This window comes from Syngnathus acus, chromosome 17 (genome assembly GCF_901709675.1).
Source record: "Syngnathus acus chromosome 17, fSynAcu1.2, whole genome shotgun sequence".
In the NCBI taxonomy this organism is placed as follows: Eukaryota; Metazoa; Chordata; class Actinopteri; order Syngnathiformes; family Syngnathidae; genus Syngnathus; species Syngnathus acus.
Window position 1 is genome coordinate 11,029,224 of NC_051102.1, and position 15,811 is coordinate 11,045,034.

Below are 15,811 nucleotides of genomic sequence, written 5' to 3' on the forward strand. Positions count from 1 at the left end.
TACAAGAAGCCATTTAAGATCACACGCATAACATAGGAGTTTCCCCATTGAGGGAATAATAAAGGATTATCTTATCTTATCATTCAGTCGATATTGTAGAACGTGAGAATGGAAATCACTTTGTGAGAGTACTTGATATTACATTTAGTTTGTTTTCCCATTTGGAAAAAAGTCACGTGCAATATTTGTACATTGAATATATTGGTGAGCGTCAGGGGAAGACTCAGGCCCGCATTTGAATCAGCAAGGAAGATGAGGGAGGAGGCGGAGAGAAAGGATGGAGACAGGGGCAGGCAGGAGAGAGCGAGGAGGAGGAGGAGGAGGATGTCGTGTCGCTGTGGTTTCGCCTGCAGGAATCCGGGAGGAGAGCGAGCGAGCGCACGCACGCACGCACGCACACGGCCGGCCACGATGAGCGCTGAGCTTGAGGCGCTGTGACTTTTCGAGAGTCGCCGAGGAGCAAGAAAACAAACTCAAGAAAAAACGAGACGTTGGAAGGCAAACAAGTTGCAGAATCTCGGAGGAGATGAACACCAACGATGCCAAAGAGTATCTGGCACGGCGGGAGATACCTCAACTATTTGAGGTGAGCAATACATGACGTTCCCGTTTCTCAGTAATATCTTGCATTTCCAAAAATGGATAAAGACGAGAGATTATTTAGGGAATGCTTCAAGTGGAACGCGCCGTCTAGACGTCTTCCTGCATCCTTCCATATAATTGTTTTAAGTGACAATCCCAGTAAGTGTAAGATATATGTTGGACACAATGTTCCTCTTAAAAAAGTATGCTCCCTGCTCTCATTCACTACTAATCGTTTTACTTTATTATTTCATGGCAATTTATGAATTTACGGATGGATTCATTTGTTTGTGCCAACCGACATGGCAGTGTTGTTAATTGAACGTAATGTTCTATAGTAATACCAATACTTTGACCACTATTTTCACTGCTTGTAAAACTGATCAAGTCTTAGAAAATTCAAAGGTCTTGCATTTTCTTTGTAAAAAAAATATCCTTTTTTGTCATTCTTTTCCACAGGTGTAGCGTTTTCTTTTCACATTTGTTTGTAAAAAAATATCCTTTTTGTCATTCTTTTCCACAGGTGTAGCGTTTTCTTTTCAGTGTTACTCCTTCATTCTTGTTTCCTTATGCTACTGTATATCCCGATCATGATCATGAAATCCATTCAAACTCCTGGATGCTCTTAACGAGGCCTCACTTATGAGCAATCGTCTACTACAAGCAAGCGATCACGGGCATTTACTGCCAACTGTTATTGAAGCGCGCCACAAAATCAATGTTTTGTTGAGTTGGAGGAAGTTGATCACACCTCCAGAGCCTGACTCTCCATATTTACCTTTAGAGCCTGCTGACGGGTCTGATGTACTACCGTCCCGATGACCCAGTGGATTACCTGGAGGGCTGCCTGAAAAAAGTCCGGGAGTTGGGCGGCCCAGAAAAGGTGCGGTGGGACACGTTCGTGGGCCAGGAGAAGAAGCCGCTGCCCCCCCTCAACGGTGGCCAGTCGCGCCGCTCACTCCTCAGAAACGGTGAGGGAACCGGGCCGTCGTGAAATCTTGTGACTAAAATGACAAAGAAATACGGTCGAACTCGATGAGTCATTCTCAAAGTGTAGTTACTATGACATGACTATTACCTCGAGTGGTATGCGAAAGAAAATTCCAATTCAGTTGTATTTCACTTTTGGCACCTTTACTAAGAAGTGGCATGGTCTCCCAACATTCACTTAATGAATCACGACACAAAATAAGACCAATTATTTAGAAAAACTGAAATGATCAACCCAATATTATCAGTATTAAGTGAAAAGAATGAAGACATTTGAAGCACGTTGCCCCCCGAGTGATCATAAGAATAAGAACAAAAACGATATCATTGTGAATGCCATTCCCAGACAAAAGGAAGAAAACATTTACAAGCCCATATTTCCTTCTCAAAATGAAGAGAGCATGATCTGTGGTGTTGATGCTATTTGCTGTGTGGAGTTCAAGATTTGCTGAGATTAGAGAGCAAAAGCCACTTTTATTGACTTCCAGTCTGGACCCATCTGTGCTGTGATATAATCCCCCCCAGAAAGTGCCACAGGCTGTAAATCTCAACAGGCACTCAGTCATGACGGTGGAGTGAGTCCGCCAATTATTATACGTATATGATGAGCATTTGGTGCTGGATTTCATCTTGGTGGACAATACGTCAACTGGTTTCATTATTAACCAAAAAATGACACCCCCTTAGTCTGCTTTTTCTAGCTATTGCTCCAATGCAAAACATGGTGACGGTAATCCTGTTTGTTTTTATGACACACACACACATGCCCTTCTTTGACGCAACTACCCGGACGGAAGAAGGCAAATATGTGTTTCTGACAGGTTTGTGTGAGTACTGTGCTTGGAATTAATGATCAATAATAACTAGAAGATGCTTGTCACTGACTGCCCTCAGAATCAGATCTTTGCTCTTTTAATTTGCTCATCACCATAAAACTGTCATCACAGATGTGCTCATTAGGGCAGTCATGTGTTTTTTTTTGGGTGAGCTCGACACCAGAGGCCACAGTATATGAAGCGTGATGGACAGCTGAGTCGTGCACGAAGAAGATCTTTCCCCACAGACACTCATGCTAAGGTGTGTGTGTGTGTCTGTGTGTGCGTGCGTGCGTGCGTGACAGCGATGCCCGACAGTCCCAATTTCCCCTACAGACGTTACGAGCGCCTTCCTCCCATCAGCCAGTTCTCCATCGAGAGCGACTCGGACTTGTCGGAGACGGCCGAGCTCATCGAGGAGTACGAAGTGTTTGATCCGTCCAGACCACGGCCCAAAGTTATCCTTGTCATCGGTAGGTGAACAAGAAACGCGCTCAGCTGACGTGGTAGATGTAGTATCTTTTTCTATCGGTGATTTTCATTTCCACGTATTCGCGTGGTGAAGTAAACATAACGTAGTCAAGTCAAAGAACAAAACATTACGATCAGAAAAAGTGGCATCAAATATCCATAATAATACCTAGATAAAGAAATGGAAAACAAATTGCTGCCAATTCTCGTTTGTCAGCATCAGGAAAGCTGATGTTTTCTTTCTAGCAAGAGCTGCTTCTTATTACTCTTCCAGTCATCCAAATGAATCTCAATGAACGTTTGTTTACTTTGCGTGGAAGCCTTCTTGTGGCATGTATCGTGCCACGTTGCTTTGTCTGTAAGCGAAGGGGCGGTGCCATATGCTTAAGGTGAGTTTAACATCATTAACATCATCGTTCCTATCATGACCTGTTTCCCACCTTGTCATAGAGCAGCCACACCACTATTAAATAAATACAACATGAACTGGAATATAAGTCAGCTGGATGACTTTTGAGGCGTCCATCATTTTGAAGTTCCTCCTGCCGTCAAAATGAAGCGAGCGAGAAAGAAGACGCTTTTGAAAATGTGAAACTTCACACCTATACCTGCTTAATCAGCCCCCAAACACACAGTCGGCGAATTAGCAGCGGCCTCGTACCCGCAACAGGCTTCACGTAATGCCATAATGTCTCACTGCAATACAGCAAGCCAGCCAGCCAGGCAGCCACCCACGCGCACAATGTTTTCACACTTTCTTTCTGTCTCTGTTGCTCTCTCCCCAGCAAGACTACCTTGTTATCTTCACTTTCATGTTCAATTCAAAGCCTGGTATCGCATGAATAACACAAAAGAAAAGCTCCAATGCTGGTTTGGGCTGATGACACATTTGTCCTTGCATTTTCTGGTCTACCACCCTAGGAGGTCCCGGAAGCGGCAAGGGAACACAGTGCCTGAAGATCGCCGAGCGTTACGGCTTTCAGTACGTGTCGGTGGGGGAGCTGCTGCGCAAGAAGATGATCCACAACGCCACTAGCAACAGGAAGTGGAGCCTGATCGCTAAGATCATCACCAACGGCGAGCTGGCACCGCAGGTAGTCCCAGAAAGACACAGGAACAACACCAACGCACACAAGTAGCCGTTCATTAGCGGTGTTTGAGTCACACGGGAAGCCGGACGCATCTCATTAGTGCCGAGGAAATAAGTCAGACTGGCCAACCTGAGTTGGTTTGCGTGCTTTTGAATGTCGTCGTTGCCATTCAATCGTTAGTTAGTTAGTTAGTTAAGGAGCACCTCTTAAGATAGACTCTATTTGAGTCAAATGAAACACGATTAAGCTTGCCTTCCCTAGACTTTTGCACAGTACACTTTTTATGATGACCCCGAGGTCTAGCGATTGAAATGATCTGGGTCGGTTCGGGGAGGCAGCTGCTGCTGTCCACACAGATGAAGCGGTCGGTGATGCGGCAAAGTGCGAAGCCAAAAAACACTCGGCGCTACCGCCCACGTCGCGACTGGCGGTGCCGAGCGCCCTCGCAAAATCGTTCTCTTTGAATCCTTCCCTTCTTTCCCATCATCTCCGTCCGGCCGTTCGCCAGATGGCCTGTCGTGAAGCAGTCAAACAAACAGCAAAGTGGGTCATGCTGGCAGCTCGTTCCATGCGATCAAGTCATTCGTGGCTATGGGACATTGCTTAAACACATGAAGATTTTAAAAGTGGGCAGAAAATCAATTTGTTTTCTCCATCAAGACACAAGCATCAAACGTCAATGGATTCAACCAAACTATCAGTATCTTGTTTTCTCTGCCAGTACATTATTGATCCACCACATGCATCACCAAATGACCCCTTTTAACCTGGGTTTGGACAAAATATCCACACGATGATCTATTGCTAGTATTGATACACAATTGCTAAATATTGATCATAGGACAACATCATCCATATTGTTATGCATCATCTCCAGCAAAGTATCGATACACGAGCATCAAATATGGATGTGTTTTAACTGGAGGCGGGTCAAAATAGCAGCAATCTTGTGATTTATGGGTTGAACTCACGCATGCGACAGTATCGATAAACAAGCATCAAATAATGGAAACGGATGACTCATTTCATGACATACCAAATTGGTTTCCTCTCACAGTAAAGTACTGCTCCACAAACGTCAACTATTAGTCTGTTTTTAGCCACGGCGGGATAAAACATCCTTTTTTTTCTCTTCCAATTCTCATAAACCCCATCAAAATGTTGATTTAACATTTTTCTCTTACATGACACGATGCACAGTTAAATACTGTTTGCATGGCTTGCAATGGGGTCAAGTTATTTGGTCCAATGTGATTGGCATCCAAAAGGTTAGGTGCATGCTATGGAGTCTGGTGAACCACTTCAAGGCTTGGAAAGCGGCCATGGAATCTTGATGAGAAAGCGCCCGCCTGCGTTGTGTGTGTGTGTGTGTGTGTGTGTGTTGCTACTGTGTTATTTTTAGAGCAGCGAAGCGCTCGTGTATCTGCTTTTGTTGACCTCCTCCTGCAGTCAGGAAGAAGTAAGTGACGCTAAAGGATGCTGGCACTCAGTGGCCTCGAGTGAGCTCGACCGACCGCCATCATGTTGCACCACTCGAATACAGCGTGGGATAGATAGAGAGAGAGAGAAAGAAAGAAAGAAAGAAAGAAAGAAAGAAAGAAATTGGCCGGCAGTGTGCCGCTGTCATCGCTTCTCTTAGGTCCAGGCTCGTCATGATTAATATTTGATGCGCTTTCAACTCAGCCAGAAAAGGTTAACTAAAGGAGACTTGATGACTCATTCGAATCACATGATTCAAGCCAAAGACTTGTCTTCCTTTTTTCTTCTCTTATTGCGATTATTCCTCCTTTGTAATCATTATATATCCAAAGAAAAAGCTAAACAAACATACATACTATATTTGGATGATGACATGGCGCATGATCGCTATTCAAACTATTCATTTAACTGTCGAGGGATGCATCCCATCCCATCCCAGCCGGCGCTGACAAGGTCTTGTAGCATTTACGCTAGCTAATGCAAATGGTGGATGGATAAAACAAGAGCGCAGCATCTGTGTTTTGCAGGAGACCACGATCACCGAGATCAAGCAAGAAGATCATGAAAATCCCAGACGCCAACGGCATAGTCATCGATGGCTTTCGATGAGACGTCGGGCAGGCCTTGTCCTTTGAGGACCAGGTGAGTGTCAAACGCCTTGGAATATCGTGGGATACCATATGTTTTTTTTCTCAGGGTACACAATTTATTGGCAATAGCCGCTCATATATATGGCGGCATGTGACAGCCTCAAAACATATAGGCTGTTGTTAATTGACAAATACAATATGAAGCCTCAATTACCCAGCAACTAAACTTACAGGCTAAGCGAACATAACGACACATTCTTTTGAACCGCTGTCAGAAGGTGTGCTTGGGCATCGAACAATTACGGCAGCAAGTGAGAAGCGGAGCTTGTTGCATTTGAAGGCTCTAACGTTTAACGGCACCTCATGAGAGTCAGCGACTCGCAGTCCAGCTCTATTCAGCAGACACAACAGCACTGGGACATTGCCACGTTTCATCATTTATATTCCTACGGCATCGTCGTAATTACAAACAGGACCGTAGTTAAATTGCTGTGGTTAGTTAGTAGTTGCGGTTGCGATGGCTGACGACCAGACCAGGACCAGACGCTCGTCCAAAATCAACCCCAATGCTCACGAGCCACCACGCTGAGGACCAGAGGGAAACAACAGGAAGGGATGGCGCGAGCAGATCATTCAGGTCTGCAACATGAGTTCTGAGATTGCCCTTTCTCTTTTTTGGAGTCTCCAGCTGAAATAAACAGTTGTAGGAGACGTTCTTTGTGTGACATCGGAGGCTTTGTGACAATTGACGTTACATTTTCGACATTTACCCAAGCGTGCCGCTCCGTCGCCCGCATCAATCAGCTCACCATCCACATACAAATACCCTTCGTTTGTTTCTTACCTGATCTGCAGCCCTTTCGCCCCCCCCCCCCGTGACCAGCGACGTATAGTGACCAACGCAGCATCAATAGAAACTGCTGCAAGTCCAATCATTTGTGTACGTAATCTAATCTACCTGTTGTCATTAATAGAAACTGACTTTTTTTTTTTTATTTTATAGCTAGTCTGCGGTAACACTGCAGCTCTGCTTACCATCTTTGCCTTTGACACGATGGTGCTTCCTTCCATTTACTTAGTTTGACCGCCTGCTTGAAAATCGTCACCCAGTCTCACTGTCTGGTCATGGGTGGCCAAAGTCACTGTTGGAGAGTATTACGTCGAAATCAGAAACAGGGCAGATGACAAGACAATTTACGTGGTTGTTGAATTTCTCACTTGAGAGGCGCTGAACACTCCTGGAACTCGACCTCCTTTTGTGCAAGCATGTGCTTGATGTCATGCAAATTGGCGTCTGGAAACAAAAGCAAAACTTCTATTTTGGATGGAATATTAATAGAGCGCAAATGTCAAGATTGTCATCGACGTTCCCTCTCTGCTGGCAGATCTGCACTCCCGACGTGGTGGTGTTCCTGGCGTGCACCACCCACCGCTTGAAGGAGCGCCTGCAGCGGCGGGGCCGAGCACAGGGTCGCCCCGACGACAACCCGAAAGCCATCGACCGGCGTTTGACCAACTTAAGCAAAACACCATCCCTTGGTCAAGTACTTCCAGGAGCGGGGCCTCATCGTCACGGTAACGCACGCCATACGGAACACAAGATTCGATCCGTTATGACTATGCTACATTTCAGATCGAGTTTAGGTTAACGCAATCCAAAGAATTTGTACAGTCTTGGTGGCTTTTGGCTGCAACTGATGAATGGCATTCATTTCAGTGGGAAAAGATGATTTGAGAAATGTCTTTTTAGTTATGAGCGCTGTCACGAAACAAATTCATTCATTACTGTATCTATAATATACTAAAGACATCCTTTGCAAGATAACTCGACTCTGTATTGTAAAACACTGAAAATGTTTGTCCTATTTGTTTGAAATGATTGTATTGTCTAACATTAGCTTGGGGTTCTAGGAAACGTCCTCATGAATAGTGCAAAGTGCACACAAACGGTAACGACTAATGGGCAGATCATTAGTCGGGTCCTGTTAATTGCATCCCTCGCGGGAGCTTCATTAAACAGGCCAGCTTCGGCAGGTGACCGTCGGCCACCTCGCTTCTTATCGATCTGCCTATTAACAATAAGGGACGAGCGGAAAACCACTTTTTCTATTTGTATTGTTATACATACATTGGATCCCTGGAGACATACTCTGCCAAGAGTAAAAATACACAACCAATGTATTTTTAAGATGAGTTTGGAAATTCTTCAATTACTGACACACTAAATGTTCCACCCATGATTGGGAGCTAGGGTGACGTGAAAATGTCACAGCTTTCAGCGGCTCCGTGGAACATCCGCAACATTTTGACTAAACGAAATTCTCTCCTCTCAGCTGGACGCGGCTCGTGATGAAGAGGAGGTGTTCTGTGACATCAGCGCAACTTTAGATAACAAGCTCTTTCCCGTCAGAGGGGTCCGCCGCAGGTAGTCTCAGATGCTATTTTCAGCTGAACAACTCCATGCAGCACGACTGGCCCACGGCCGGCCGGGGCTTAGTAACGTTTGCCTCGTTGTTCCAACGTCTGCGCGTTTTGATGTCGGCTCCCGGTGGTCCAGTGTGGATTCTGGCGCTACATTTCGAATGAGTTGTGTCCATTCATTGAGCGCGCCAACACCGTCAGTTCTCCAGGGAGAGGAGCAGCTTTCAGTGACAGGCTGAAGTCACTTTGTTGGCTCGCTAACAGACGAGGAAATTATTCGTCCCCTCCTTCCCCCATAGCACGCAGCGTTTTTGAATCCATTCTGCCAGGGAGGGACAACGCTCAAAGATCACATCACGTGTTCAACTTTGCGCACTTCTCAGCAGGACTTCCCTATTCTGGACCTGCACTAAAATGATGGCTTTATTAGTTTGGAGACGATGCGTTTGAAACGTTTCACATCTTCAATCGTAACTTCACGCAAGTGTGCCTTTGTGTTGTTCATCGGAAGATGTGAATTTGCCTTGAAGATGGATAAAGTACTATATTCTCTCTTGTTACATCTGTAGTGAGTTTATCAGGAACCAAGGTGAGATAAGAGTAAAAAAAAAAAAAAAAAATCTCCCACCCGCTCCCTGGTTACGGCACTTGTTGTCATGGCAACCGGCATTGCAGCACTAGCTAAGCTTTGTGAGAAGCGCACAATCATTTAGGTCAGACGGCGGCATTGCTTGCGTAAGGTGCCTTACCAACCATCGCATTCTCATTGATGGATGCCGCATCTGCCCGTGCAGCAATTTGGGATGGACAAAAAAATGAACGCCTTAAATGGATACATCAGCTACAAATAAACATGTCTCTCCGTTTATTGCTAGCATCACGCTCACGCAGTTTTGTCCGTTCTTTTGTCGATAAGGTCGTGTAAGGACAACGAGTTGAGTTTTGTCTCAAAAATCGGAACGTCATTTCATTGGAAATTGCAGTGGAGCCCATCCAACAAGCATCTGGTCAGATGACAGAAGCTATCCGTTTTTTTCCACCTGTTATCGCAAGAGCATTACGCGTTCTTATCAAATTCTTCCAGTTATGAGGCGCCTTTGCAAAAATTCAACCATTTGACGGTAGGACGATAATTGCCCCAAAGTTCTTGTGACATTTAAAGCTGACAAAAATATCATTTCCAGTTCTTTCAAATGGCATGGTCACTTGGTAGCAATTTCAATATACTGACGGATGGATAATGATTTGGTTTCAGATGATCCCCAATCAGTCTTTGCATAAGCAGAAAACGTGTTCCAATTATTTTCACTTACTTCTGGAATGGCAGCTGGGTGCCGATGATGGCGAATAAGATGAGGGGGATGGCGATGTGTCATCCGAGCGGCGGGCAGGGAATGACGGCTTGAATGTAGTGACGTCGCCATGGGGAATGTCAGCAGGTCCTTGCAGACGGAGGAAGAGAAGTTGTCAAGGCATCCCAATTTAATCAAGTCATAGTTATATGTTTTGTCGCCCGCAGTTCCAAGTGAGCTGGATCTCAGTATGCTGCCTGAATGCAACATGGGCCACTTTGCTGGAAAGACTGATGAGGTAAGAAGCAAAGTCCATTTGGATTTTTTTCCAATGACGATTTGGCACCTTACATATCAATGAACATGAATATCAAAGACAATGTAGTCTCGGGTGAACGATGCACAAATAAAGTGAGTGAAGACATTTTTGAAACGCTAATTGACCTTACGTGCCAGATTCGGTCTTTGAATTTGCGCAGTAGCTTTCCCAGTGTGCAGTCAGAAGCAGCGTAAACAACTTGGAGCATCTGTTAAATAAACAATGAATCAACATTAGGAGGAGGGGGGCCGGGGGGGAGAAAATTAGCACAGCAATGTTTTTGCGCTCACTTTTCACACATTTGCTCACTATTTTTTCTTCATTGGTAGTAGGAGGTGAGATGAAACACGGAGGCGATGTTTATCTTGCAGGCGCTTGTCTGAGAGTCAGAAGAAAAGCAAAACAAAATGACACTGAAAGCTCAAGTAATCAGAGAATCACTTATTTCAAAATTGTAAAGCTCCAAATGTTCTTCAAGCAAACATTTCTGATGTCAAAAGAAAAAAAAGGAAATGTACTTAAGTCCGAAAACAAACAACTGCTTAAATCATTTGAAAAATTCTCTTCTTCACACGAAATAGATTTAAATAGGATTGTGATTATACTGCAAAAAAAAAAAAAAACCCACAATCATTTTATTCCTCTCTATTCTGACATGGATTGAAAAGAGTAACAAGCCAATTTTGTGTGTGCATATATTTAGGATGAAGAGGAAGAAGAGCTCGGATACGCCAAAGAAAGTGAAGAAAGTAAGTATTCACCGCCGTCACCACCTTCAATCACTAAACGTTGATGTTTGTCTAACACGACAATTTGAAGAGTTTTCATTTGATAACTTTCTAAACAGAACAGTCAATGAAACGAATTCATGTACGCTTTGCTAAATTTGGTCTAATTATCCTAGCGCGTATTTTGTAAAGCCAAGGATCATCTTTTCATCTAACACAAGTGACAAAATGTCCATGTTTTTGAAAACATCGAAAACACTTTCGATGGACCTCGTGTACATCATTTTGGAAACATGACACGACACCCCTTGAGTGTGCGCATGTATCTGTGTGTGTCCATGCTAAAGTGAACCTTGCTCTCATTTTCTCGGACAGGTTTTTGCACACTGCCAAAAAAGCCTAAGGTCATCTTTTTGATGGGTACGCGCACACACAAATGCACACACACACACACACGCGACATGGAACAGCAAAGCTCATTCGTCGGACCTGAATTCCAACCCAAAATGAGAGTCAAGGCTGTTTGTATTAGTCCTCATACATTTTAGCCTCCACGTTTAATCAAATTTAATTCAATTATAATTCAAACTAAATACATGATATGAAAATGAAATAGAAATCAAAATGGTAACTAAATTATAGTTGTCATATGTTAAAATCAAAATATTTCTAATAGAAAATATAGAATTTGAATTTTAAAAATGTGTAATAAAACTAAACATCATCATAACTAGACATAAATTCAAATGAAATTTGAATTTAAAATCTTAAATGAATCCCAAAGGAAGAAAAAGAAAAATGAACTTTGAGATAAATACATAAACACCCGAAAATAAACGTCCTCATAGTAATGTTGCATTAAAACAATAGTGAATCTTCAAAAAGATACATACAAAGTTAAACAAACTAGACAAAAGAGAAGTATTTGACTATCACATCCAAATGTTTTTTGTTCAGCTGAGTGGGCCAAGTTGCAGTTCGGAAGTCAAAAACCAACTAACAGGAAGAATGCAAGAAGGTTTAAGCTGTGACTTTGCTCCTCTCTGCCAGCACCGTTGTCGTTATGGCAACCCATCAAATCCACACGGAATCGGGGAAAGAAAAAAAAATATCTGCCTGTGGATGGCTTATTGGACGGTGTAGAAAACCGTGTAGCCATAATGACATGTTTATCTACCACTAGTACAACTCGCATCATCATCAGCATCGTGATAATGATCATACGATAACTGCATCCTGACACGCAGACGTGCAAAGGAAATGATTTGGCATACACACACACACACACACACACAATACATTCGATGCACCTGCACAATCTAATGACCTCGTTATTTCATAATCAGTCATGAGCTGGATTGTGCTTTTAAGTCTACTTTTAATTATGTCCAGCACAGTCAGGAAATGCACTATATAAAGACATAATTGCTCATTCATGACTAACAAACTAAATGCATTTCATTTTGGATTGTTGATTTCACACTGTAAAATTATAATACAATATTTTTCATTAACTGCTCAAGAAGACATAAAATCCACCTATTGCTGAACCTAACCCATAATTCATAAATACCTCATTACATAACATAAATCTATTGATTGCTACTATATTTTCTATGTGTGCGTTTGGGCCTGTAGGCGCTGCGGGCTCAGGCAAGCGCGCACAATGCGAGCGCATGGAGGACAAACTGGGCCTGCGTCGCGTGTCAATGGCCGACCTGCTTTGCAGCGAAATGCAGACTCCAGGCGACAGGGGGCGCCACCTACGGGACATCCTGCAGAGAGGAGAGCCCCTGCCGGAGGTCAGTGACCGCAACCCTAGCTAGCCACCATTGTTACCAGTTTCACTGCTGGACACCAAACCGGGAGGACGCTGGTCTACCGTGACAGTTTGCACCAAAAAGCCGATTCATAAAACGGAGTCAAACGATTTGGGCTGATTAAATCCCCATTGAAGGCACAGGTGCTAAATGCATCGATAGGTCAATTCATTCGAAGAAGCATGGTGGTTGGCGGTTGTGCACTTTTATGTGTCAAATGACAGCAGTAAGCTCTTTTTGATCCACTTTTGACTGAACACACACGCACACATGCACAAACACACTGTCTCACGTTCAAAGGTGCCGAATCGTGCCTGTGTGCAAGGCAAGCGAGTTTTGAAGTCAAATGTCACAGAGAAGCCAATATGACAGCCCGAGGAGTTTCATCACCTCCACAGTATTTACCAGATTGAAAACAAAAATGTCAAAGATTGGTTAGTCAATGTAAAATGAGCAGGTTGTTTGATTTTTTTTTTTTTTTTAAGCTGAAATCATGGCAGTAGCGGAAATGACGCCACCGGCGGCCATCTTGCGTTGCCACATGCGCAAATTGAATCGACAAAAATGCGATCAAAACATTTGTCTTATTAAGTATATCTCTGACGCCGACCGAGTACTACTCACAGCTTCATTTGCACGGCGTCGTCGGAACCACCGCCAATGAAATGAGGGCCCGTGGCGACAGGCAATTAACTTCTTCTCCAACCTGGTATTTGGTGTCTACCTATCAAACCAGAACGTGATTGCTTGACATACTTCCGTGTGTGTCATATAGGACATTACCATGGATGTGCTGTGCGAGGCTGTCGGAGCAGCAGCAGCAGCAGCAGCAGCAACTAGACGTCAGACAAGGGGCGTGGTGCTATGCGGCTTCCCCGTAGACCTGAGACAGGCTCAAGTGTACGAGGCCAAGGGTGGTTCCGCATCACCCGTCTTCTTCTATGGTTTGAGGACAAAGGGAAAGTTAACAAATGTATGTGTCAGATGGGTGAGCCCACCGCAGTGCTCCTGCTCAGCTGCTCCACCCAAACTCTCACCAGTCGTCTGCAGAGACGCCGGAGTTTCACTTCGGCCACGGTGTCGCCGACGGTCAAAGACGGTGCCTCGTGCTGGAGGAATGACAGCTTCTGGGCCGACGCCGAGCCGGTGGTGGAACACTACGAAGAAAAAAAGCTGCTGCACAGGGTCAGTGCATCGTGGAAAGTGCAAACACATCTCATTTTTTCCTTTTTTATGACCACATATTTTTTACTCCAAGTTGCCTCGTCACATGTTTAGAAAAACCTCATGCATCAATGTTTGAGCACATTTGTAACTTTTTATTTTGCAGATTGATGCCGAGAAGTCACCTGACCAAGTGTTCGCTCAAATCTGCCAGGTGATGGAGACCTTTCCCGCTATTTGATTTAACGTATGCACACACACATACCTGCCGTTCTCCTGGTTTGATTGTACAGATTAACAAAGTCCGCTGCACAACACAAATACTGATTCCGTCACGCACAGCCCATCCTTATGTTTTGTATGGTAAACAAAAAGCATGCATTCACTGTCAAATATAAAGGATCATTTGTGGACAAAAAAAATAATAATTAAAAAAAAAAAAACATTTGTACGTCACTAATTGCTTTTCGCGTTCCTTCTGGTCTCACCCGCAAACCAATGGTGCGCTCGGGGCACGCACTGGTTCTCCATTCGGTAATTCAGTGCTAAATAATATTTACTAAATATCAATGCTTGTCTAAATAAACATACACAATCCATTATTGAATATTCAGTAATTAAATAAATATTAGTCTGATAGAAAGAACTTTAATGACATTACTACCTTATTTAGGTCCCTCAACGCCGAACATTGCCTCACTTTGTTTGTTTGACATTCAGCTCTGTGCTTAGAAGTCATTGTTGTCCACAGAGTGCCCAGCTTCAATCAAATGAAAACGCTTTGCCGTTTTATTCCGCCTTTGTGGAATTTTCGAAGCATTTTGAATCTGGAAAAAACAACTTTTCCCTGAACATTTCTCATTCTCGTTAGTGCACCCAAAAACCTGGCCGGGCGGGCAGTTACACCTGGCTGCTAATTAGAGACCGATTACGTCATATTCTTGCGACTGGAGACCAAAATGGCAACTCGGTTAGTGAGTAAATGCCAACGTTTTGAGCGTTTTTTTTTTTTTTAGAAGAAATACTTGGTGGATCAACGTTTGAAAAACACTGTGCCAAGTTTAGATTAGGTTAGGCAATAAGTTTTGTCTTATTGGGTTGACTTCCGCTTTAATATCTGAGTCTGCTACTTACGTTTCAATAAAGTTGTGTATTTGACGAATTGGACTTTTTGCTATGTGACAGTGCCCTCTGCTGGTCAAAAGCGCAATGATGAAGGCTCTGCCCAAACGTCATCTCATGTCAAATTAAATATTCTTCTGAAATGGTTTCTTGTGTGCGATGCTGTTTTTGTCCATTTAAAGCGTAATGACACATTAAAAAAATGACATCAAGTACAAACGAGAACTGGACAAAATTCAGAGTTTTCCGGAGCCAAATTAAATACATTTAAAAGCAATTGCATTATTTTAATTTCATAAAATGGATTCAACTCATGTCCATTAATTCATTAAATTGTGCCAAAACAAGTTTAAATTCAATGAACTATGTTTAGAAACATTACTGAACACTCCTTTTTCCAGACAGATTATTCTGTTAAGTAACATTTAGTACTATTTAGGAGGTTCAACAACTGGCTGGACTCATCTGTCAATAAGAAACATGGACAGCAAAAGTATTTTCACGAACTTTTTATTTCCACGCGTCTCCTCTAGCATTTTTTGTACATTATTTTATTATTTTCTTAACATAAGAACAGACTTGTTATACACAGATATTTAAGCAGGAGGGGAGGGAGGGAGGGAGGCTTTCCGGGGGGATAGTTGAGAATGGTGTCTAGTCAGCACAAACAAGACCTATGGGCGTGCGTGCGTGCGTGCGTGCGCGAGTGAGTGTGTGTATAAAAACGTGGAGGCACCGAGCACCACCTCAAAACTTTTTTTTTTCTTTTTTTAAATAGCTTAATAAAAATACAATCTTTTTCCATGAACTTCAACCGAAAGATGACGGACTAAACAATGTTTTTTCGTTTTGTAATATTTTCAATGGCACACACACAACATCTAGCGCCAACTACTGGTCACCATAAACGCTTCACGTGATCCATGG

The 15,811-nt window shown here is 43.4% G+C and overlaps 1 protein-coding gene across 1 annotated transcript; it reads left to right on the plus strand.

Moving 5' to 3' along the window:
• Positions 1 to 316: 316 nt before the first annotated feature.
• ak5 (adenylate kinase 5) lies at positions 317 to 15,031 on the plus strand. Its single transcript, XM_037276818.1, is given in 17 exon segments — positions 317 to 586; positions 1,367 to 1,553; positions 2,693 to 2,860; positions 3,780 to 3,952; positions 5,956 to 5,982; positions 5,984 to 6,070; positions 7,404 to 7,549; positions 7,551 to 7,593; positions 8,352 to 8,443; positions 9,009 to 9,028; positions 9,959 to 10,029; positions 10,754 to 10,799; positions 11,154 to 11,198; positions 12,417 to 12,580; positions 13,374 to 13,511; positions 13,583 to 13,783; positions 13,929 to 15,031. Coding segments are annotated over 17 exon segments (1,743 nt in total). The 5' UTR covers positions 317 to 526; the 3' UTR covers positions 14,004 to 15,031.
• The last annotated feature ends 780 nt before the right edge of the window (positions 15,032 to 15,811 follow it).